The following is a 24,476-nucleotide window of genomic DNA, read 5'->3' on the forward strand; positions in this document are numbered from 1 at the left end:
ATTTTCACTTGTTCCACCACACCGCTATCTGCCCTTCCTTCAAGGTCTCAGGGGGGCATATCTTACGATTTGGGGGCATTTTGCCTCAGAAAGGATACGTCCCTGCCTGCGACTTCAGATGGAGACGGAAATGGTGCTCATCTATGTACTCTGACCGCATGGTGTGGATGATGCGAACCCTGACAGCTAGCGGTCGCCGGTGGAGGACCCGCAGTGGAGTTTTTTGATCGAGCTTTAATTCCTGCCCACGGATTTAAAATGAAAAGGAACATTACATGGGGCAGGAAAGCCAAATGGACGCGTGAAGAGATGACCCATACGACAGACAAGAAACAAATGGCAGTAAAGACAACCCTAAATAATTGACGATGTGTCGCCCTTTAATGATTTTACGCCTCGACTCCACTGTGTGAGGTGGGCCGACTCCCCCCGCCGAATGGTGGGGCACCCTGCTGTGCTTTAACGATAAAGATAAATGACAGCAAAACTTCTGAGTTCAGAAGGTGTTACTCTGATTAAGCATATCTATGTATCTTAAGCATTTCTAGGTATGCTGTGTGGGAATACTGGGAATAGTTTGACAAACCTGCAGGCAGCAGTTGCAATAAACAGTCTGCTAAGACTTATAGTCAAGGTGAAAAAGAAGGATAAAAAACTTCATTCAAAGTAAAAAGGAAAGTACATAGTCATCTCAGCTGCCAGAAAATAAAACAGCACCTCATTGCAGACCGAGGAGAAAAATGGGAGGAGGTGAGATAAGAAGGGAAGTGGTCAAATTATAGGAGTGGAGAAAAGGGCAATTAAAGACAGGTTAAGCAAGTTAGACCCTTATTTCCCAGAGAGAGGATTAGTCAGCAAGGACAGAAAGATTATCACAACTATCACTTCCCACTGGCCCAAACAATTAACTAATGAGCATTGTTGCCCATTTCTAACTTGCCAATGTTGAGTAGCCATGGTCAGGAAACCATAGGCTGCCTCTCTCTGAAGTAGCCACTGGTATAAATTGTGGCCCCAAATCAGCAAACTGACCATGGACAAAACTCGGTGTTGTCAGACTTATGAAAAGATACAGATGCCCATTTAGTAATTATTAGATAAATATTTCTTTAATCGCACCCTTCCTTCAAATAGATGTAGGCAGTGCACGTGATCCACCCTGTATCTTTGTTTATTTATTTATTTAATTCATATCCTGCCTTTTTTCCTCTTGCAAGGAACCCAAGGCGGCTTACATTATTCTCTTCCTCCTCTCCATTTTATCCTTATAACAACAACCACCATGTGAGGTAGGTTGGGCTGAGAGTCTGTGACTGGCCCAAAGTTATCCAGTGAGCTTCTGTGGCCAAGTGGGGACTAGAACCTGGATCTCCTGGCTCCCAGTCCAACCTCTCACCACTACACTATGCTGGCAATCTTTTTCTTACAGCAAGGGTGCCGAACCTTGGTAAAGTGTCTTCTGGGGGACTCCAGTGGGCTTACCTGGTGGCGGTGCTGCTGCAACGAGTGGAGTGCCAGGTGACGGCTCAGAGGAGCCATTTTAATTTCTGCACAATGCCCCAAACAGAGCATTGCTGTGGGGCATGGCAGGAAATTAAAATGGAGGGCAGCTCTCAGGACCAACTCAGTACAGTAGTGGGCCCCTATTATTCAGTAACAATGGCAAGCCCTTCCTGTCCTATGTTTTTAGGCTCGGAAATAAGTTAAGAACAGCGCTGTGGCTTAAACGGCCACCTAGCCCTGCAGAGGCCAGAGGAAGGCTCGTGCTAATGTTGCCGACAGCTGACCAAATAGCCCTCAGGCAAGATCTCTTGCCCCAGGGTAGCTTGGCCATGAAGTGCGATTGTGTCATTTAAACATGACGCCATCCGTGCAGATGTCCCCCGAAGAAAAGCGGCTCTTTCCTGCTAGCATAATGCTTATGTCCAATCAGTGAGCCTATGTACACCAGTTGCTGGGGAACATGGGTGGGAGGGTGCTGTTGCGCTCAGGTCCTGCTTGTCGGTTTCTTGTGGGCAGCTGGTTGGCCACTTTGTGAACAGGAAGCTGGACTAGACGGACCCTTGGTCTGATCCAGCAGGGCTCTTCTTATGTTCTTGTGTTAATCCATTTTAAATCAACCGAGTGGAATGCCTCACTAGAGTAAGTGCTATCAGCCCAGCTTCTGTGGCTGTCCTCTAAAAAGGGATCACAGCTTTTGTCTTAAATGGGATAATTCATCCAGTAAACAAAAGATAAATCCCACCCCAGACACGGAACCTTCATATTGTCTAGAGACGCAAGGTCTTCATTCTGGATCACTTTTTCCGTCCAGATTAAGGCACTGTAGGTCTTCGTCTTCCCTTCCTCCCCTTCCTTCATGTGCCCAATGGCCTCTCTGGAACAAAGAAATGAATGACACAACCACAGAACAGCATCCACAGAATTGTGGAGAGCAAAAGGACACCTTGCGCAAAATGACTCTTTGTGGGGAGCAAAAGGACCAGTTCCTGAATATATTTATGATCGTCCTGGGGTAGAGTGGGGGGGGGGGGCACATTTCCACCCATCTTGCACCTCAGTGTTAACAGAAGCAGCAACAAACGAGGGCTGTACATACCTCAGAATTCTGAGGGATTCCATATTCTGCACTGAGGAATATGGAATTCTGCAAACCAAATTCTGCAACCTGACTAAATTATGGAACTAAAGTAGGGCTTCAACGTCTTAATCGATTTATCAGTTACACAAATCAATTTTTTAAAAAACTGTCTGATGAAATAAAATGATTAATTGGGCAGCAGATTTTTCTTTAAAGTAATTTTTAATACAAGTGCTTAGAAAAATTGCTGATAGCAAGCACCTTTTTCCCCTTCTCGCTCACATCTATGATGACTTCTATTATATGTGCTCATCATCCAAGAGCAAAGAAAGTATGCTTCTTGCTTCAAAACTATTTTTACTTGTTTGCACACTTAACTGATTAATGAATTGTGTAATGGACTAACATTATACAATGAATGAACTAAAATTTCCTTAGCAGGGCGAGAGTCCTAAACTAAGGCAGATTTGCCTACATTTGCTTATCTTGCACAATTTATTCTGCTTACACTAGTAATGTGAAGGGGAAGGCGCTGAAGCCACACTCCACTGCAGTGGGGGCATTACTTGGTTCCACCTCTGGTTTCTGAAACCTCATTAGGAGCTAGAAACTTGCTTTTTCACTAGCTTTGACTGTTCCTGGACAGGGATGGTCTGCTCATTCCTGATTGACCTCCTTATTGGACTACTGTAATGTGTTGCACATGGGGCTGCCCTTGAAGAGGACCCAGAAGCTTCAACTAGTGCAAAATGCAACTGCTAGAATGCTAACAGGTGTAGATATATCATATTACATAGATTCTGAGGGATCTGCACTGGTTGCCTATTTGCTTCCAGGTCCAAATGTGCCACAATTAAATAATCCCCGTAATGTAACCACAGGACGAGCGTGGTCTCACATTCCCCATTTTTAAAAAAATGTATACAATAACCTCAGCACTGACCTGGTGACGAGCTGTAAATCGCGAACTTGGACTTTGTCTGAAGAATTATTGATGGTCTATAAATGTTTAAAAAAAGAACAAAAGATTAACAATCCTGCCTGATAGTTCTGCAGTTAAAAAGCTGAATGGCAGTGAGAGTTCCCTCAAGCAATGGGTTGATAAGACACAGCCCCCTTTGTCTGTGAGAACAACCAGGACCAGCCCAAGTGGACAATTTGTATGGTTTGTTCTAGAGTAAGTACAAACAGTGGGTACGGTGTTGGACTAGGACCGGTGAGACCTGGGTTCAAATTCCCTCTGCCACATAGGTGATGGGGTGACCTTGGGTGTGTCATTATCTCTCAGGCTAACCTACCTCACAGGGTTGTTGTTAGGAAAAAAAGTGGGGGAACCGTATACACTGCCTTGAGCTCCCTGGAGGAAGGGTGGGACAAAAAATATTGGTTTATTTTTAATATTTTTACAATGCCTTTGCACATAAACCACCAAGGCAGTACAATATATCAAAAACGATTTTAAAAACCCAGTATCATCATAAAAACATTAAAACGAACAATAAAATATGAGTTTTTAATTGGTTCTGGTTCTGTCTTATGGTTACGTTTGATTGCTCAAAGTTGTTTTTAGATATGTTGTCTCCCTGTATATTGTTTGTTTGCATGTTTTATGTAAATTGGTTTTTAAACGTTGCATGCTGTATTTTTATGTTGTTTAATCTTTGTAAAACGCCCAGAGAGCTTCGGCTATGGGGTAGTATAGAAATGCTAATAATAATAATAATAATAATAATAATAATAATAATAATACCATCATTACAAATTTTTTTTTAAAAAGCTACTGAAAATTATTTAAAAGGACAAATTAAAAAGCAGGGAGAGCAAGTCCCAATGGTAGCTTGGAGGGGAGCGTATTCCACATTTGGGAGTGACACCGGAGAAAGCCCTCACATGTGTACCCGTCAACTGGGCCTCTGCAAGTAACAGTATCCTCAGGAGGAATGCTTCAAAAAAACACCAAGCCAGTATCCAATAGGGCTGCTGTGTCTCCGCCAGTCCTGCTGCACTCGCGTGACTAACGCGAGCACAACAGGAACTAGCGTTTCCTAAGGGAACCCTAGAAAAGTTTGTTTCTGGAATGCAACAGCTCAGTGGAACTTCCTTCTGTGAGCTCTGCTGAATTGCGCATTTCCAGAAATGAGCGTTTCTGCTCACTTCAGATTGCTTCAAGAACCACTAGGTGGACCCTGCTAGTTTGTTGGCAATATTGGATTCTGCCTCCATTTATAAAATAACAAACAGTATGGATAAATCAGATGACACTGCCTAAATGTCCAAGTGAGATGTGTACTTTATCTTTAGGCTGATGGAGTATAATATATGCTGTGATGTTCATAGTCTTCCTGCCTTCCATGGAACCTAGGGCCCTTGTACATAGCGTTCCCAGGCCTCACCCTTCCTGGCACTGCCCAGGGTCGTAACAGAGGAGATGGTCCTTAGGGTGTCCTGGTCCCAAGCCATTTAGGGTTTAACAGGTAATAGCCAGTGCTTGGGAGGAAAATTTATCATCACCCGCATCTTGATACAGTAACATTATTTTTAGTATTTTCACCCTCGCCAACTATTTTACCTGCTGGAGCACCTTCATTTCTGCAGCAGCCAAGCGGACCTTCCGGGGATTCAAGAGCTCAATCGCAAAGGGCCTTCCTGTCAACCACAGACCCACCGTAGCCAAGGTGGGGAGATTGGGAGGAATAAGGAGATGCGATGGTTAACCAATTTTCAGATTTAGGTAGGGAAAAAAACCCAGAGGAAGTTGAGGCAAATACCATCAGCTATAACTAAGCAAACAAGGTAAAGACTTCAGCAAAGAAATGGCCACCATCCAATAGAGAAGCAAGGAAGAGTTCGGGTGACTAAAGCAGAAGGATTAATGCAAAAGGAACTCATGGCTTTCTGGTGCACGTTCTGTGATCCTACTGCTTTGGTCCTGGACATGGAATTCACCAGCCTAGGAATCATAGCTTTTGTCTTCAGAACATAAACTGTATGTGTATGTTTTAAGGAGCTGAATACACACACTCCTCCCGCCCAGGACCATGCTGATTTAAAAACAATGAAAAAGGCTAATTAGCTTGTTTCTGTCACCTACACCAATGCTTATACAGGACACAATTAAGGTAATCTTTGATTAGACAATGGAATTAGAGGGAGTCTTTTTAACTGATTCAGCTACTAGCATGGCAGAGATGGGGAATCAGTTGCTCCAGGGATGGGAAGTCAGTTGCAGAAAAGGGCAACTAAAATGACCAAGGAGCTGGAGCAGCTCCCCTGCGAGGGAAGGTTACAACAGCTGGGATTGTTTAGCTTGGAAAAAAGGAGGGTCAGGGGAGACATGACAGAGGTCTACAAGATTACGCAAGGTGTGGAGGAAGTGGATAGGGAGACATTTTTCTCCCTCTCTCATAATACTAGAACCCAAGCGGGTCATCCCATGAAGCTGATTGGTCGGAGATTCAGGACAGATGAAAGGAAGGACTTCACACAGTGCATAGTTAAACTATGGAATTTGCTACCACAAGACATAATGACGGCCACCAATTTGGATGGCTTTAAAAATGGTTGGACAAATTCCTGGAGGAAAAGACTATCAATGGCTACTAGTCTTGATGGCTATGTGCTACCTACAGACCCAGAGGCAGTGAGCCCATGTACACCGGTTGCTGGGGAACATGGGTGGGTGGGTGGGTGCTGTTCTGCTCATGTCTTGCTTGTGGGTTCCTGGTCGACAGCTGGTTGGCCACTGTGTGGACAGAATGCTGAACTAGATGGACCCTGGGTCTGATCCAGCAGGGCTCTGCTTATTAAGCCCAGTAGTGTCTATGCAGACTGGCTGCAGGTCCCCAGGGTCCCAAAGGTTTTAATCTGGCACTGAAAAAGAGTACATTAGTGCCAGGCATACCTCCCATGGGAGGGCATTCCAAAGTTGGGGGTCATCCTAGAGAATGTCCACTCTTTTTTATAATGAAAAATCTTTTATTCATGTATGTATGCATGCATGCATGCATTTATCATATTTACGGGCCACCTTTCAGGGCAGGTACTTTTCTTATAAAAGAAATATGGAAAAGAGCCTCTCCTGATGACCTTAATGCAAAGGCAGATTGATGAGGGAGATGATGCTCCTTTAGGTATTTGGGTTGCATGGCCTTTAGGGTTTTAAAGGTAAGCGCCAACACCTTGAATTTGGCTCAGTAGTGAATAGGGATGAACTTGAGCACACTCTGGGAGAGAGTGGAGGACAGGAAGGCCTGGCGTGCTATGGTCCATGGGGTCATGAAGAGTCGGACATGACTGAATGACTGAACAACAACAGTGAATAGGCAGCCCAACCCCACACCTACGAACAGGATGGTTTCATAGACCAGCTGTCCATACATCTGCTCATGTAACGCTCCTCTAGGTCAGCCCTCCCCCCGGACTGCATCAACTTTTTAAATTGATTTCTCAGCAGGAATAGGACAGAAAGAAAAGCAAGGGGCCAAGAATCAAGCAATCTTGCAAGTGGGCTGCAAAATTTTGGGCTGCATTAATAGAAGCATAGCTTCCAAATCCTGGGAAGTACTAGTTCCCCTCTACTCAGCACTGGTTAGGCCTCATCTGGAGTACTGTGTCCAGTTCTGGGCGTCACACTTTAAGAAGATGCAGACAAACTGGACAGGGTTCAGAGGAGGGCAGCGAAGATGATCAAGGGACTGGAAACAAAGCCCTGTGAGGAGAGACTGAAAGAACTGGGCATGTTTAGCCTTGAGAAGAGAAGACTGGGGGGGGGGGGGGGGGCGATAGGATAGCGCTCTTCAAGTACTTGAAAGGCTGTCCCAGAGAGGAAGGCCAGGATCTCTTCTCAGTCATCCTAGAGTGCAGGACACAGAAGAATGGGCTCAAGTGACAGGAAGCCAGATTCCAGCCGAACATCAGGAAAAACGTCCTGACTGTTAGAGCAATGACAATGGAACCAATGACATAGGGAGGTGGTGGGCTCTTCCACACTGGAGGCATTCAAGATGAAGCTGGACAGCTGTCCATCAGGGATGTTTTGACTTAGATTCCTGCATTGAGCAGGGGGCTGGACTTGATGGTCATATAGGTCCCTTCCAACCCTACTATTCTATGATTCTGTGATCTGGGCCTGGAGAAGTGTATATCTTAACAGCACAAGTCAGAGTTTCCCTGTGAACTGAAAACATACACAGACAATTCCAATGAAAGAGGATGAAAAAGATCCTGTTCTCAAGGCGGATTTGAAAAACGAAGAAATTCGAAGTAAGGCATTTAAAAAACCCAGTCTGTATTCTTTCTAAATCCTTGAATTTGTGCAGCCAGGACAAAAATTTTATTGTATTTTATTGTTGTAAGCCACCTTGGGAGGGCTTCTGCCCTGAAAGGTGGCCAAGAAATATTTTAGATAAATAAATAAATAAATAAAAGTTGTTTACGTAAAAACAGTGAAGTTTCAGAACATTAAACGCAGTCCAAGATAGGCCAAGGTTCCGTTTAAATGAGAAATGTTGAGACTGCTCTGCTCCAATGACAAATGGTACCTTTTTTGCTTGGGAACCTCTGACAGGGGCCCCATTTAGGTTATTCTAGAGCAGGTTAGCTGACCTTACCTTTGCCTAATGTTCTCACATCCACGTCTTCTCTTCCAGACGATGAAAAATTAAAACCTTGAACACAGGAAGGAAAACATCCACTGAGCTTGCTAACTCACTAATGCCGGTGACACGTTCACACCATCCCTGACCCTCTGCAGGGTTCAACATGGCCCAGTGTTACATTTAAAGATGCTCTTAGCTCATGCTACTGCCTCTGTACCAGCAGTGCTCACATGGAAGCCATCACAGTCTGGATGGAAACTGCATCGGTATGAAAACGCTGCATATGTCGGGCCCAGTGCACGAGTTACACGCTCTGTATGGGCAAGTGCTTTTCCCCTGCCTCTGTGGTTTCCTCATGAGATCAAATGGTTCGGGGACGTCCTCTTAACAGGCTATCCGCCCTCTGGGGTAGAGTCCATCAGAGAGGTGGCCCAATCTTTGATCAGAGGAGCCTGTTGTCTTCAAAAATAGTCAAGTGGTATCTTTTTAAATGGAGCTACCCAACGCCTTTGGCCCAAAGGGTCAACTCCAGTGTTGCCAAGAAGTCCGGGGGCTAGCGCTAGTAAGGGAATCCCTTATCTCCAATCTCACATCGGAGGCCAGAGATAAAGAAAGGACAGGCAGGGCTGCCCTGGCAGCAGGGGGGTGGTCTGGTGGGCCAACAGAAATGGCATGTACTTTTCGCACCCTTGTTTTAAACAAACAGATATTACAGAATCCGTTCCAGGGATTTCCTACTGATCATTAAAGTGGGCAATACGTGCACAGTCGTTGGCGTTCTATGAGGCATACAAGGCAGGCCTATAGCTGGGGGAGGGGAGGGGATGGATCCCCCTAAATTTTCTGGTCCCCCCCTTTTACAAATAAATAATTAAAAAAGAGTTTACAGTTTAGTCTTTAGAAGGCCTGCAAACCAGATGAACTCCCCACCCTCCCCGGCTCGTTTTTTGGCTGCTCCAGCAGACCTTTTAGGGTGGCTACAGGCCTGACCCAAGGCCACTTATAAAATGAACAAAAAACCAGAGTAAAACAATGAGAACGGCCATAAACCATTTTTGTAAAAAAGATCAAAGACCACAGCAAAGCCAAAGAGGTGTAAAAGAGCAGCAATAACATAGCTAAAACTAGCTGAACAAACCACGTGCACTTAGATTTTAAGTTTCGCAGCAAGCTTTTACCCAGAAGGGATGTCTTTTTCAGACAAAAATATCACGACCTTTTCTGTCGAAACAAGGTGAAAGAGGGGGCCGAGCAGACATTTTTAGGAAATGGGTGCTATCACCGAAAATGCTCAGCTCTGCCCCCTACAGAACAAATTTCAATAAAGGAAGGCACATGGAGCAAAACCGCATCCATAAAACTTAGGGAACAGGAAGGTACACACATGAGTCGGTGATCCCTCAGGAAATGGCTTAAAGTTGGGGTTGAGTGTATTCTGCAGTCGCAGGACACAAAGGCAGAAAATGGCTCTGAGGAAAGAAACAGCATCTTGAGAATCTCAGCTTTCATTGTTGATTTTTTTAAAGGCTATAGTTCCTAGTCCTCAAGGTTTTTTTTGGGGGGGGGGGGAACAGGTGAAGTCTCAGGCACTGGAGGGTGTGTGGCTCAACGGTATTTTCAGTATTCAGAGGGGAAGATTTCAGTTCTCTACATATGGCTTTGCTGCTTCCCATGACCAGTGAAAGCAGAAAAGGCACCGTATCCAAGTTTACTTGCTTTGCTTAATTTACACAAATCACCGAATGCAGTGTTTTATCAAACAGAGCTTGGTTTTTTACACAGATGCAGAACTTCCACGTGTGCGTTTTTAATGCAGTGTATACACAGGCTAGTTGAGATACAGGAACACCCATGTATGCACGCACACCAAACACACAGACAAACACTCACTGTCGGCTTTGAAGGCAGTCATGAGATGCTCAGCGATCAATTCTTCCACGGAAGACTCCATCTTCCTCTCTCCGTCTATAATCCAGGGAGTTTGGGGTAATGTTCTGGAGTATTTGTTATATCTTCCTATAAAAAACCCCCAACATGCCCAGGGTACAGGTTCAGCAATAGTAACAAAGCATATTTTTAGTTGAAGCCAAGTCCAGGGCTAGGAAAATCATCACAACTCTAACGCACCTGCTGGAAGATGCTTCAAGATTTCCTCTCCCATATAACCCCTGGATAGCTTCTTTAGAGTTCTGACAGGTTCTGACTGAAACCCAGAGTGGATACACACATACACCCTGCCACTGACATCGGCGCCACCAGCCTCCACTGTGCAGAAGGCCCTGGGTTCAGTCTCCACTTAAAAGGATCTGAGTATCAGGGCTGGGAAAGGCCTCTACCAGAGGCTTTGGAGAGCTGCTGCCTACCTGGTCAGAGCTTATGGGTCAGTAACAAGAAGTGTCTAAAGAAGATACAACCCCTCCACCAAGGAAAGGAAACTGTGAGTGCTATGGGGGTAAGGCAGGTAAACCCCAACTCCCCAAGGCATACTTAAAAAAAAATAAAAGTAACTTTACCAGCGACAAAGATGGCACCATTGGTACACTGAATGTCAACAGCTGTGCAAGGAGACTTGGGCAAACTTGGAGGGCATCGGAAGTATCTGTATAGGAGGAGATATAAAGAGCAATCCATTAAAAAAAAAAAAGCAAGATGGGCCCTGGCAGAGAGAAAGAGAGAGAGAGAGAGAGAGAAATGGAATACACCTTGAAATTGGGTAGCAGGCACCCTGGCTATTCATCCAACCTTGTTCCAGTAATCCAGGCACACCTGGCAGTCAGGTGTAACAACACTCTTAAGCAAGAGTAGCCACATTATGAGCCTACACATGGAACAGAGTGAGGTGAAAGCCTTGAGGGGATAGAATGCACTGTACGATTTCACATGGCAGGGAGGGGATCACATTTCCCAGGTATGGAGGGGAGGGGGAACTCTCTACAAGTAGAGACTAGCACAGCAAGAAGAGGGCTAGGCCAGAACCTTTGCCTCTCACATCATAGGATTTTAAAAAAAAAACTTGCAGGATTGATTTTAATGTGGTAGAGAGAATAAAAATATCATACAACAACAACAGTCAGTCTGAAGCGTACAATACAATCGTATCATCTAAGGATTCTATCACTTCCTTCTGCTGTATGGGTAGAGCAGGTTGAATATCTCATGAAGATCATCAGGAGCCATTACAATGGATTCTGTACAGCAGGGATGTGAAACCTGTGGCCCATTCATCCACATAAAGCCCATCCATCATGTACTGTGGCCTAGTCACATGCTTCACATGAATACCATGATTTAATTCCCAGAAGGCTTATTGAGCCCCTGGTAGGTCAGGCCTACATCGTAAGTATTTTCAAGCATATTTAAAGTGAATAACGTTTTTCAAAAATTATTTATTTTTACATTATTTACTCATTCGTCAAAACATTTCTATGCTGCCCTTCAATTTAAAATTTTCAGGGCAGTTCACAAAAACTAGTATAATGCATTAGAAACAGTGAAAGACAGAGCTAAAAATAGCAAGGGGAACATGAAATACATCAGAAGTTTAAAGCCAGGGTGGGGGTGGGGAAGGTACCTGCCTGGTACCCAAAAGACCATAGCATAGGGAGACAGTTTCATAAGTGAGGTGCCACCACCAAAAAGGCCCTCTCCCTTGTAGCATCCCTTCTCATTTCAGCTGGTGGAAGCTCCTGGAGGAGGCCCCCCAATGAAGATCTTAGCGAATTAGCACCTCTAGCATGAGGTACCAGAGCGGTTACGCAGAATTTCTTCAGAATGACAGGATTATTAGTTGTTGTTTTTTAAAAAACCTAGCCCATTTGGAGACAGAAATATGCCAGATAATAGGTAAACCAAACCTAATGAAACCTCAGAAGATAGGAAGGGCTGAGTCCTTCCTTCCTTCCCCCATGTCCTATCATTTTATGCCCTTCTCCTGGTGTACCCTATTCCTGTTCCAAATACTTGAAAATGAAAATGCTAGCTACGCTTTCAAGAACACCCTTCTTCAAAGCTAGGAATTAACAACACACTGAACAACATACACATGGTGACCATCATTACTTACTTATGAAAATCTTCTTCACTAATCATATCCAAAGCCTTAATAACAGCCATTCTGGTGAAGACAGACTGCAGAGTAAAGTAAGGTATTACACAATTATTCAGCACTCTAGACCTTATTATTTTATTTGATTCATTTCATCTGAGCAGCTGGCATGCGTGTTTTTCACCAACTGCTTGTCTGATGCTGTCTCAGTTTATTCTATTTTATGATAGTTTTAACCAGCTTTCCTGTAAATCACCTTGCACGTTTCATTACAGAGAGGTGATCAATAAGTTTTATTGCATAATTCCATTGTAACCTGGATTGGATTGGACTCCAATTTTAAGTCTCTTTGGGATCCAATCATGTCTGGGAAGTGCGGTAAGTGCATATGCCTGACTGTGTGTAAACACGTTTTGTAAATAAAAAAATGTGTAGTTGCCAGTTTTCGACCACATATACATCAAAAAAGCTAAGCAAATTCATACAGGTCCTTCTGGCTGATACAATGGTTATTCACAATGTTAATTAAAATTCCTGTTTTGCTTTTGAAGTTTGCATTCCAATGTTAGTGTGGTTTAAAATGAAGAAAAAGTTTGCTGGTGGGCGGGTGGGGGGGAGGAGATTATCTGGAAACTCCTTACCTGTTTGTTCTTTGCTGGTTTGAAGCAACTTGGACACGCCGAGGCTCTAAACGCAAACAACATAAATCAAACAGCATCACATGGGCTATCCAAACAGAGGTTGTGGGGAGAACGTTATCTAGGCCAATGGCGGCTGGTGTCACAAAGTTTCCTAACAGCATCCACCCAGAGGACTTGTTCTTGAACAGCTTCCCTTTTCTATGCAGACAGCCGACTTCTTCTGCTCCTTAGGGTGCAGTCCTATGGAATCCACCCTTCATCCTCGTAAACACATCCAGTGCAGAGAGGGCAGCTCAGCAGAGGCGAGCGTTGCCTCTGCTGTACCTCCTGCTCTGCATTTCCGCCGGGCTGGCTTTTTTACCCATCTAGCTGAAGCGTTGCGGATGGTGAGGGAAGGAGGCCTCTGGATATGGCATAAGCCGGCCTCTCCAGTCCCCTCCCCTCCCACAGGAACGCCCCCTTTACCTTCCCCCCTTCGCTTCTGCGAAGTTAAAGAGGCAGCCAGAGCAGTTCTCTCTGTGCTGGCTGTGAGGGGAAAGAGGAGGGGGAGGGAGCTCGGATTCCTCACTCCAAGGTCGGGGCCGTGTCTCCGACCTCAGATCCAGGAATCCAAAATGTCCTATGGCTTTCCAGGGTTTCAGACAAGAGTCTTTCCCAACCGTACTTGGAACCGCCAGGGATTGAACCTGGGACCTTTTTACATGCCAAGCATGTGCTCTGCAACTGAGCCTTCCCCCTTCCTCGCCTCAAAAATCACACTCATGGAAACCCTTTTCTGACACTTATCATGCGTAACACATACACATGGAAAAGAAGGAACGGGGAAGAAGGAAGAAGCCCCACATATGACGCTGTGTCGGGTCATGGGTAGTGCCAGAGGCAGGCCCCATTCCCTCTTACCCATGTGTAGGTTCTGGCGTGATAAACTTCATGCCAGTGTGGTGTAGTGGTTTGAGTGTTGGACTGGGAGTCAGGAGATCCGGGTTCTAGTCCCCACTCGGCCATGGAAGCTCACTGGGTGACTTTGGGCCAGTCACAGACTCTCAGCCCAACCCACCTCACAGGGCTGCTGTTCTGAGGATAAAATGGAGAGGAGGAGGAGGATTATGTAGGCCGCCTTGGGTTCCTTATGGAGGAAAAAGACAGGATATAAATGTAATAAACAAACTTCTAAACAGGGCTCCGGTCTTCGTTGCTCAGCTTACACTTGCTCACAGCTCTACAGATATTGCTACACAACTCTGGACTGGTTCAGGTGCAACACTGCAGCAGGGATGTGGAGCGTGGACCAGCCGTAGCGGGGCTAAGCTGGGCACCTGGCCCATGCGCCTGCCCTGAACTCACTGGCCAGCAGAATGGCATTGGCCCCACCCCGAGGTACACACAGCAGGGGCAGTGCCAGCATCATTCCGGTGGCCACGGCAGTGGGCGCAGGACAGGCATGGGACTGCTGTATGTGCTTCCACCACCAGCGGCCTAGCAGGCAGCCTGCTGTCAGGACTGATTCTGAGCATATGGAGATCGCTAGCCACTCAGACTCAGAAGGGGAACACCCAGAACTGGGGGAGGCATCTTCCTGAGTGAGTTCGGATATGGACAGGCGTGCTTCTCAGGATGCTAACACCCAGATGGCTGGGCCTGAAGCCCCAAACCCCTGTGAGAATCCAGGAGAAGGAGAGTCCAGGGCATGACCTGAGGGATGCTAGACTGCGACGCTGAGCAAAGCAGGAAAAGTTAGAGGTGGAGCTCAGACAGTTGACCAGGTTGGCGATGTGCGAGGGTCGACGTAGGGGAGCATCACTGGATGGGAGGGGCATCCCTCCCTAACTTATTCTAGCCAGCAAGTCCCTGTTTAAACTGCTGGCAACATCATAGCTCCCATTTGGATCCCCTGCTGTTATTCCTTTGTACCCTGAGCGTCTTTGGGGATTTGCATCTGTAATTAACCTGTTGATATTGAATTAAAGGGGTGAGGCTGAAGCCCCTCTTCTTGTGCGTGTGCATGAGGAAGGTGGGGGCCAAGGGAACGTGACACCTGCCTCCCTGCCAACAGGCAATCCAGGCCTGGGGGTTGGAGCACAGTGCCCCCAGGAGCTGGGGAGATGCTGAGGGCAGCACTCAAAACCTGGAGAGAGGCTTTGGAACGTTCAGTGCCATTTGCCTGCGTCGTCGTGAACACAGCCTAAAACATCATTGGTCAAATCGCAACTTACAGGAAACGGCAGTCCTCATCTGTTTCTGGATGAGCGAAGACCACACTCACTTCAAACAGGCTCTGAGTTGCAACCAGAGAGAGCGGGAAGTTACTTTTTAACAGCCTAACTTGTGATTAACATCCCGCCGCCAGGCTATTTTCTTCTATAGCCCTGAACTCCATCCATCTACCTGCCTGAAACTATTCCTGCCCCCACTTTAGCTGACATAGTCCCAAGAGATGGCTTTTTTTTCAGAACACTGAAAAAATGGGCACCCTGGCCCAGTGGAGCCTGGTGGCTCCGATGTCGGTGGGGCGGTAAATCTGCTCCAGGTGTCAGTCAGGACCAGTCAGAACTCCAGATGAGATATCTGAGGTGCTGCACCCAATCCCCCAAATGGGTTAAGCACCTTGGATAGCTCCTTTAACATTCGGTTTTTTTATTTTTTAATTAAATTTCTTAATCACCCATCTGGCTGGTCACCCGGCCACTCTGGGCGATGTACAATAATACAACAGTTTGACTGAAACCTGGTTCTGACTGAAACCCGGAGCAGATTCACCGCCTCACTGACATCAGAGACACCAGCCTCCACTGCCTTAGCCTAGGCAGGAGGCAAATGGCCAAGCATCACTTCTCTGCTACCCAAAGTTTCACTGGTGCCAGGGACTTGCCAAGGAATCCTCATATATGAATCCTCATATACTCATAAAAGCAGCCCTTTTGCTCCTCCCTTCATGCGAGCCGGCAAACAAAGCAGGATGTTTTTCATTAACTACCGTTTTCCATTTCATCCAAACTGGGAAGCTATGGCTAACAGCTTCAGAACAAGCCAGGATAGCAAGCCATGATTTGAACTTCGCTTAATATCCTGGCTTGTTCCAAAGCCTTTAATCATTACTTCCAGGTTCAGACAAAACAGGAAACTGTGGTTAATCAAAGATTTCCTGGTTTGTTAGCCAGCTGCGTGCATGGCCAAAAGGCTTGTTCATATCTCTTGCTTGGTTATTATATGATCAACCAAAAATGAGAGCATGGAGGCACTCGAAGCCCTACACCCGTTTCAATTGAAAAAAGCCCCACCTCTGCTTACAGGCCCAGTGAAACCACCGGGACGTTCAGTGCTTTGATGTCACTCCTCATCGCTCCCTTCGGACAAAGCCAAAGAGGAGCAACATCCCCTTCTTTTGCTTAACTACGCTAAATTTTATTTTTCTATTCATTTTCTGAGGATATTCATTAGCTACCTTTATATCAGAATGGTGCACAATAAATAAGGGTCACAGAGCCACAAAATAAAAAGAAAATACCACCATAAAAGAGCATTGAAGGGCAGTACAAATACGGTAGGACAGACTGAAAACTTAAAATGCCCAGGCAAGCAGGAAGGTTTGACCTGGCACCAGAATAATTGCAAACTTGGCCCAAGTCACACCTCTCTGGGGTGGGTGTTCCACAAATGGGGATCCGTTAACAGAGAAGGCTCCTTCGCTAGTTGTCACATAGCGAGCAGAGGGTACTTGAGAAGAGCCTCTTCTAACTCTCAATAAAGCAGTCGATCTATGTTTGGCTTGTACCACTTCAGAACTGCAGGGGGAGGCTCATCACACTGAAGGCACCTGCAAACAAATTTCCCTGCACAGAGAAGATAGCACGTCAGGGGAAAGAACCTAGCCTTCTCCCTGATATGCTAGCTTTCTCTGCACAGGGATTTATTTTATTTGATTCGGAGGAACATTCAACTGTGTGAATGCCAGCCTGCAGTCTAAGTAGCACAGCCCAGACACAGGCTGCACCACCACAGGGTGAGCTAGGCCTGTGACAACAGATCCCATTCAAGTCATTTGACAACACCTTTCCGTCAGCGGGGACCCCCAGCTCTTCCAAGAACAGGGGGTGGATAATCCATTTGTATGCTTCTTTCAGCTGAACAATGTCATCTTTTCCCACTAAAAGGTCCCGTTTCCTAAATTATAAAAAAAGAAAGGTAAGTGACAGGGTTCTCACCCAAAGGGCTAACAGCAACTAGAATACAGGATATGTGACAACTGCCCCACTTACTCACACTGATATGAGTAAGGCTCATATCAGTAGGATTCCATGCCATATTATTGCAGAACTAGGAAAAGACTTCCAGCATTAAAAGATTACCTTTGTTGTGACTGCTGCAAAGTTAATAGCCATTTTAAAAAATTATTTACAAGATTTATATACCGCTCTGTATCTAATAAGATTCCCAAGTAGTGAACAATAATAAGAAAAAAACCCAATCAAAACACAGAATTAAAACATTTAAAATCCAATTATGCCAATAAAACTGTGGCTGGTCAATCAGGGAAGGCTTATTTAAATAAAAAACTTGTCTTCAGGCACTGAAAACAAGACAACTTAGGTGCCCCTCCTGACCTCAACAGGCAGGGAGTTCCACAGAGAGGGAGCCAATACACTGCAAGCTCTACTTCGAGTGGACTCCAAACGGACTGCAGGTCCATGCGAAATCACCAGGAATGCTTCATCTGATGACCTCTGAGACTGGGCAGGCTGGTAAGAAGGCACTCTCTCAAAGATCCTGGTCTCAAGTTGTTTACGGCTTCACACACAGTGGTAAAATCTGAAGTGCAGGCACTCAGCATGACAGTCCCCATAACCACACCCCCAAGGGGGCATCCTAACATTGCAAGCTGCTGTGTTGATCCATATCAACAAAGCAGTTGTAGCAGTTTTCATCTCCTCTGGGAGCAGCTCTCCGGTAAAGCTAATGGGTCTTAATTTCCCATTCAGGACCAAGCCACCCCTAAAATACTTTGCATTACAACAGGGATAGCTTGTAACTGTATATTGTTACAGAGAAAATTCATCCTCCGCCAGCTACTGCGAGGACTGCAGCTAAGCTCGGAGGGAACAGGGAATTCTGAGTGTGGTGGCAGATGACATCAGTGACCCGTTAATAAAAAAGTGCCAGGGCTGCATCCCTGCGAGCCCTGCCTCCACTACACCACTACTTATGCAGCAGTCTGCTGATCCATGCCACTGGCCAGCCTCTGCTTGCGGGATGGCTTTTTTACTTCTCTCCTGCAGGAAAGTCAATACTGGGTGCTTGATCTTCTTTCTTGCCCCACTCAGCCCCGTGCACTGCCTTCACCCCACCCACCCCAGCAGAGGTGCCATTGTCCCTCTTCCTGTCTTCTTCCACCTGCCCCCTAATCCCCTTGTTATCAGAGTTACAGGAAATGACCCACTGCGTCCACTGGACTTCCCAGCCCATAGAGATACCAATAAACATTGGAGCTGATAAGAATGGGGGAGTGGGTGGGGGGAAGGGGGCTGGGCATGCCAGTGTATGAATCAGGGTTATAGGAGAAGGAGTCTGGTTAAAACTACAGTCAATACTCTGTGCCTATAATGGACCTATGCACCGACTGAAGTCCACCAGGAGAAGAGCCTTCAGCATGGCGGCCCCCTTTCTTTGGAACTCCCTGCCCCTGGAGGTCAGGCAGGCACCAACACTGTGTTGTTTCCGGCGCCTCCTGAAAACAGCACTGTTCTAGGAGGCGTCCCTTAATTGGTACTGTGTTTTTAAACAAGTATAATTTTAATGTGTTTCAATTTTTTATTCTTTTACTGTTTTATATCGTGTGATAGCGCTCCGAAATCTGTTCTAGATACAGAGCGGTACATAAATATTACAAATAAATAAATAAATCCAGCCACAATGCCTTCTCTCTCAACGCCCCCATGAGTGGCTTCGATCACCCAGCATTTCTTCTCAGTCCTGAGGCAGTTTCACCCAACTTCAAATCAAACGTTAGCATTTGGGCAGTGAGTGGTGGCAGGAAAACAACTCGTATCATAGAGATGATGGGACAGAATGACTCCCCATTCACCGTAATGGCAGTTAACAATGGGGTACTGGAAGTTCAGAGCTGTGTGTTGCTCCGGTCTTTTCTTAGCTCACTATAGTTGCCCTCATTATTTTTTTCTTATTCTGGTTGGTCTAACTAACAAAGCCTGGATCCTGCTGCAGTCTGCTACGTAATAATAGGAATGAGCAAGGAGGAACGGGTTGCTTTCACGCTACCCATTTCCTCTGGAATTAACATCATTTGTTCACTCAGTTATTACAGAGAACCCAGATGATATCGCTGCCTTTTTACTGATTTCCTCATGTCCTTTTTCAAGCCTAATTTGTTGTGATTTTTTTATTGATTGTGAAAAACGCAACGGAAGCACCAGTCTGTCCAGTATGAGTTGGCTATTGAGACTTCTCCCAGCTACTAGCCCTTTAATGCTTTCCCCTGTGAGGCTCACCTAGCGTCCGCACGGACATCTTTTCAGTGTTACACTCGTGTCCTCCTTGTGGATTTCCCACAGGCAGCTGATTTTGGCCATTGTGTGAACAGAATACTGGACTACATGGACCTTTGGTGTGATCCAGCAGGGCTCTTCTTCTGTTCTTATTGGAGTCAGAAAACATCAAAAAGGAAAAAAATCCAAAATCATATAATAATTTATTTATTGTGCAGATCTCTAAAATACTTGTGGACTATTAAAAAATGTTTATTATGCAGATCTCTAAAATGCTCAATGCATTTGGAGACTAGGTCTCTTCTTCAGGAGCAATTGATCTGTTTAAGATATATAAAAAATATACATTTTTGTTTTATAGTGAAGCTTAAATATACAATTCTTAAAAACCTTAAACATTTAGAGCTATTTTCCTTTACAACCCAGACATTCCTTTACAACACAGTAGGATAAAAACCATATTCATATCATATAACAATGGGATGTGAGACATGCTTCCTTATATTATTCTTTCTATTAAACCTAATAGTATTAGATTTTAGAGATCTGCACAATAAGTAATTATTACAGTCCATACTCAGAGGCGCTTTTGGATTTTTTCCTTTTTGATGTTTTGTGCATACAGCGCCTTCGTTCTCAGTTTTCTAACTTATTGGAGTCAGGCAACCATTACCAGAGAAGTCATCCACAGAAAAGAATGGCTGACATGTACATTACACCCCACCCAAAGAGAGGAGTGGGGAGAAACAACAAGCGCCATCTTCTTTTGGAACCTGGCAATCAGACACGATGGAAACATTTGCTCCCAGAAGTACTCACCCCATTTCCTCTTGTACCAGCAGCCACGCTGCATGCTTCAGCCATGGACCCAGAAAGAAAAAGAGAGAGAGAGAGAGAAACAGAGAAGTGGAAAATGAAATGAAGGCTTTATAACCTTCTACTCCGTAACTGGCTGAGAAAACACAGACAAGGAATCAGCTACTTTCACACACAGAAACAAGGGTACAGGAGATAAGATAAGAACCTAGATAAGAACATTGGATGTGGCCAAATATCCCTTTTTTCCTCCAGATCAAAACTAAAGCACAGAGGCCACTCCGCCTTCAGACCAGTTACTTACCACCACCCAATCACTGCTGGTCCCTTGCTGGATGTCACACACCTTGATATCTGCCTTGGCAAAGTGTATTTCCCAATATGCAAAAGCACAGTAATTTGGGGAAACAATGTCCGTCCTCCCTGCCTCCCTCATCAAAAGCCACAGCTGAAACACGAACAAAAGCACCAGCAAATACTCACCTCCCTGACAGAGAGTTGCGGTGGGAAAGACACCGAAAATACAAAGCTGGAAAACTGGTATTCAGAGGAGTTAATCTTATGGCACACCTGAAAAAATGGGGAACTCCATTTAATATTCATATCTCACTTTTCAACAGCAGCAACGAGGTTCTCAAAGCCATTTCCATGGCCCAAGACAGCTTACAAACATGTTTGAATAAAAGTGTTTTCAGTCTCTGCTGGGAAGGCCCCCACATGTTGATCTTCCACCCAAGAACAAAGGAACACGTTCTCTCACCCAGCTGCACAATATCTACTTGATTCTGGCTGACTTGGTCTGGGTGGTGGTGGTAGTGGGGTGGGGAGAGCAGCCCTTCCCTGGAATTATCTCCCCCCGACCCCCGGCAATCCAGAAAGACAGCAAGTAACAATGACTTGGTCAGGAGGTGCTAGAACAGGGGTAGGGAATCTCTGGTGTGCGAAGGCTTGGGCTCCCTCTGCAGGCCTTCCCCTTTCCCTCCCCAATCCCCACCCCCTGGCCTGGAGGCTACTGGGGGCTTGAAGAGGAGGCAGGGAAAGGAAACCCCTTGTTATCTCCAATCTATGATCATGCTGCTCCCATTCCCCAACAGGTTAGAGCCTCTACGTGACACAGTGCTTGCCCAGAGAGCACACAAAATGTATTTCAACAGAAGAGAGACAGTGACAAGGAAAAGCTAGCATGGCTGTGTCCGAGCCAGGCTGCAGGAGTGCCTGCCCCCCAGCCAAGGGCCCCTGAGCTTGAGCTGGAGTGCAGCGGGCAAAAGGTGCCGCTTTGCTGACCAAGGAAAGGCCCTGGGCCATATGCCTAGCACGTATGCCAGGCCTTGCCGACTTAAGAGCCTTCGTCATCGCAACGAAGGCTGATGTTGCTCACCCCTATCTCCCTCTGTGCCAGAGTGCAGCACCTGGTAGCTGTCATAGCCCTGACTTTGAGCAGCTAGAACTGCAACACCGAGGAGGAACCAGGCGGATCAGGGAGCAAGTGGATGCAAGTCGCAGGGGTGCTGCACTCGGGCCCTGGCGCTGAGCATGGAGCCCAGGGTCCCTTGGACCGGAGCCTCTAGAACTGGGGACCCCAGAAGCAGCACCTCCTGAGCCAAAGTCTCCTGAGGAAACAGCCCCCTTTACACCCAAGGCCTCATTAGAGATGGGAGCAGAGCTGCCCACCAAACTCCACACTTTCCCAAATGTAGCCCTGCAATTCTCCACTCGAGAAAGAGCACACACAAGCACACACAAGAATGAAAATGACCACAGATATGCAGTGTAATAGGGAAGATAGCTTGAAAACATCCATCTGTTTGCATATGTTTGGAAAAATAAAAATAAAATTCATATGCTGATGCGGAATCAAGTTGAACTGAACTTATGCTCAGAAAAATGAGAATTGAATGGAACCAAAATTGATAAGATCCGTCCATCCCATGCAGGTAACACATATGGTGGGTGCTGACTGAGAGGCAAAGGAGTGCTAGTCTGCACACCAGATATGACCCTTTTAAAGCTCTCCACTCCTCAGGAAGGGGGCAGAGCCGTGGAGGTGTAGTCTGGCCTGAGAGGGATAAAAACGCCTCAGTTAAGCTTGGAGTGAGTCGCCTACCTGGAGCTATCCATGGTCCTGCAACTCCAATCCAACCCTACCTGCCTCACTCTGGGCACATGTACTTATCAAATTTGTATCTGTCCAACCGGCAGCTGCCCTCTGGGCAGTTTATAATCATTAATAGAATACCCAAGCCAAATACAATAACCACCAAAACAGCAAAAGAACAATAAAAACATTAAAACTTTAAAAATAAAATGAAGAGCCAGCAGTAACATTAATAACCAGAGCAACAGAGATTGGAAGAGGAAGGTCTTTAACCTGGTGTCTAAACATATACAGTGAAAATCCCAGAAGGATCTCCCTGAAGAGCATTCCACAGATGGGGGCCACTACAGAGAAGGCTCTGTTCTCTGGTAGCCACCCATTTGCACCATCGTGGGTGGTGGCACCCTGAGAAGAGCCTCTGAAGACGATCTTAGCAAATGGGCACTATCATATGCCCAGGTAATATGCTTACTTGGAAGTAAGTCCCACTGTGTAAAATAGGGCTCACTCCCAGGCAAGTATGTATAGGACGGCAGCCTACAATAGGTCCTCAGCAGGATATTCAGCATGACCCTATGTCGGGGTGGGAAACCTCAAGCCATGGACCAAATTTGGCCTGCCTGGGGTCCCTCAGATGCCACACCCCCTTTCCCCTAACCACTGATTATTTGGCAGTTTTCCAACTTTTGGCCATTTCCCCTGTTCCAAAATTCTTCTGCTATTGCTTACTTACTGGCGGTAACAGCTTTAAGCTAAAATATGCTGGTATTTTTGCCCCACCCCTTTTGCCTTTGGCCACACCCCTTTTGTCTTCAGCCTCCTCTACTACTGGTATGCTGCCCCCAAGAGCTCCTCTGGAATTTGGCCCTTGGGCTGAAAGAGGTTCCCTGCCCCTGCGCTATACACATGCTATAGTGAGATGTGGCTGTTTTTTACCCACTGAAAAGCTGACAAGTAAGACTGCCATCTGGCTGACACTTACTGCTTTGACAAAATCCACCTCACAGAGCTCCTGCAGAATCCCCAAACATACGGTGCACACAGTGGTCCTTAAGCTCTCAGTAGCGGCAGCAGCAACACTTCCGTCATTCAGCTGATGGCTTCCATTTGGGGTCTGCTCTTCCACGTCTTCGGTACTCTCCAGTTTGATTCTTTTGCATGGTGGAGTTGCTGTTTCACAAGGTGGCTTGTCCTCGTCTTTATTGTTCTCCAGGAACTTGCACAGTTCAGCAAGCAACTCCTGATCGATAAAGAAAGCAGAGCAAAAGCAAAGAAAGCAAAGCATGACTTTGCTCAGAAACTGAACGGATGCCACATGTGGCTATAGCTAATCACTGATGGAGTATCCCCAACTGAGAGCTACAGGCCCTGTAAACCCACACCTGCCTTTCAAGAGGGAGCAATGTCAGGCTGTCTGTGGCCTCTGAAAATAAAGCTGATCTGCGGAGCAATTAGAAGGCAGGGAAGGCCCTCGAAAGGTGCAGTCCTATGCACACTAAGGTGGCAGTGAAACTCACTGACTCAGTGAGACTTTGTTCTGAGCAAACACGCATAGAATCGGACTGGATAGGATCATGGCCGTGACACTGGAAGTGAGGACAGGAAGTGCTTTTGTTCTCAGTCAGATTATAGGATGGATTGTGGCTTGGGCCTCTGGGTAGGTGAAAAGACAAGGGAGGTGAAGAGAGAAGTGAAAGAATAGGCAGGACCACACAGTGCAAGGAAGAGGAAGAAGATAACAGGATTCATGTAGGGCCATAGCTCAGTGGTAGAACACATGCTTTTGCATGTAGAATGTCCCAGGTTCATCTTTATTCAGATCTATTCTTCTACATTTAATAGGGTCTCTATCCTTTTAAATGTAGGATGCAGAAAGTACCTGCTTTCCTAAAACCTTGGAAAGCAGGTACCAGTCAGAGCAGATAGTACTGTCCAGATGTCCTTGCTTCTGCCGGACAAAAGGCTCCAGACACCAGCTAGGACAAGACTGACATCCTTGGCTGAAGCAGCTAACAGAGACTACATCTTGGGCTGGCACGAGAACTGGCCACAAGAAATTTGACAAGAAGCAGGATTATGGCCTACCACGGTGATGGTGAGGAGCACAAGGAAGAGGAAGGGGAAAGGGTAAGAATAACCAATAATATAATCAGGGAAGGTTTACAGTGCTTTCCCTGCCTGAACTACCACCCCCAAGAACT

The 24,476-nt window shown here is 46.0% G+C and overlaps 1 protein-coding gene across 8 annotated transcripts in view; it reads right to left on the bottom strand.

The window, feature by feature from the left end:
• The window catches only part of PUS10 (pseudouridine synthase 10), a 40,782-nt gene that overhangs the window by 12,814 nt on the left and 3,492 nt on the right, over nucleotides 1–24,476 (bottom strand). For 7 of the 8 annotated variants that reach the window (XR_014786992.1, XM_084829316.1, XM_084829319.1 and 4 more), the window contains exons 3-16: nucleotides 23,258–23,515; nucleotides 20,664–20,750; nucleotides 20,184–20,218; nucleotides 16,914–17,025; nucleotides 15,078–15,139; nucleotides 12,865–12,910; nucleotides 12,242–12,306; nucleotides 10,692–10,777; nucleotides 10,069–10,194; nucleotides 8,191–8,247; nucleotides 5,151–5,227; nucleotides 3,525–3,580; nucleotides 2,260–2,377; nucleotides 99–241 (exon numbers count right to left, since the gene is read on the bottom strand). Coding sequence is in view for 7 of the 8 variants with exons in the window: in XM_084829316.1 (XP_084685442.1) it covers nucleotides 99–241; nucleotides 2,260–2,377; nucleotides 3,525–3,580; nucleotides 5,151–5,227; nucleotides 8,191–8,247; nucleotides 10,069–10,194; nucleotides 10,692–10,777; nucleotides 12,242–12,306; nucleotides 12,865–12,910; nucleotides 15,078–15,139; nucleotides 16,914–17,025; nucleotides 20,184–20,218; nucleotides 20,664–20,750; nucleotides 23,258–23,515 (1,328 nt within the window). In the remaining variant the exon portion in view is untranslated. The remainder of the gene's footprint in view (nucleotides 1–98; nucleotides 242–2,259; nucleotides 2,378–3,524; nucleotides 3,581–5,150; nucleotides 5,228–8,190; nucleotides 8,248–10,068; nucleotides 10,195–10,691; nucleotides 10,778–12,241; nucleotides 12,307–12,864; nucleotides 12,911–15,077; nucleotides 15,140–16,913; nucleotides 17,026–20,183; nucleotides 20,219–20,663; nucleotides 20,751–23,257; nucleotides 23,516–24,476) is intronic. The other variant, XM_084829320.1, reaches the window with a different exon arrangement.

This window comes from Heloderma suspectum, chromosome 1 (genome assembly GCF_057233095.1).
Source record: "Heloderma suspectum isolate Gila_16-S chromosome 1, 16-S_ref, whole genome shotgun sequence".
In the NCBI taxonomy this organism is placed as follows: domain Eukaryota; kingdom Metazoa; phylum Chordata; class Lepidosauria; order Squamata; family Helodermatidae; genus Heloderma; species Heloderma suspectum.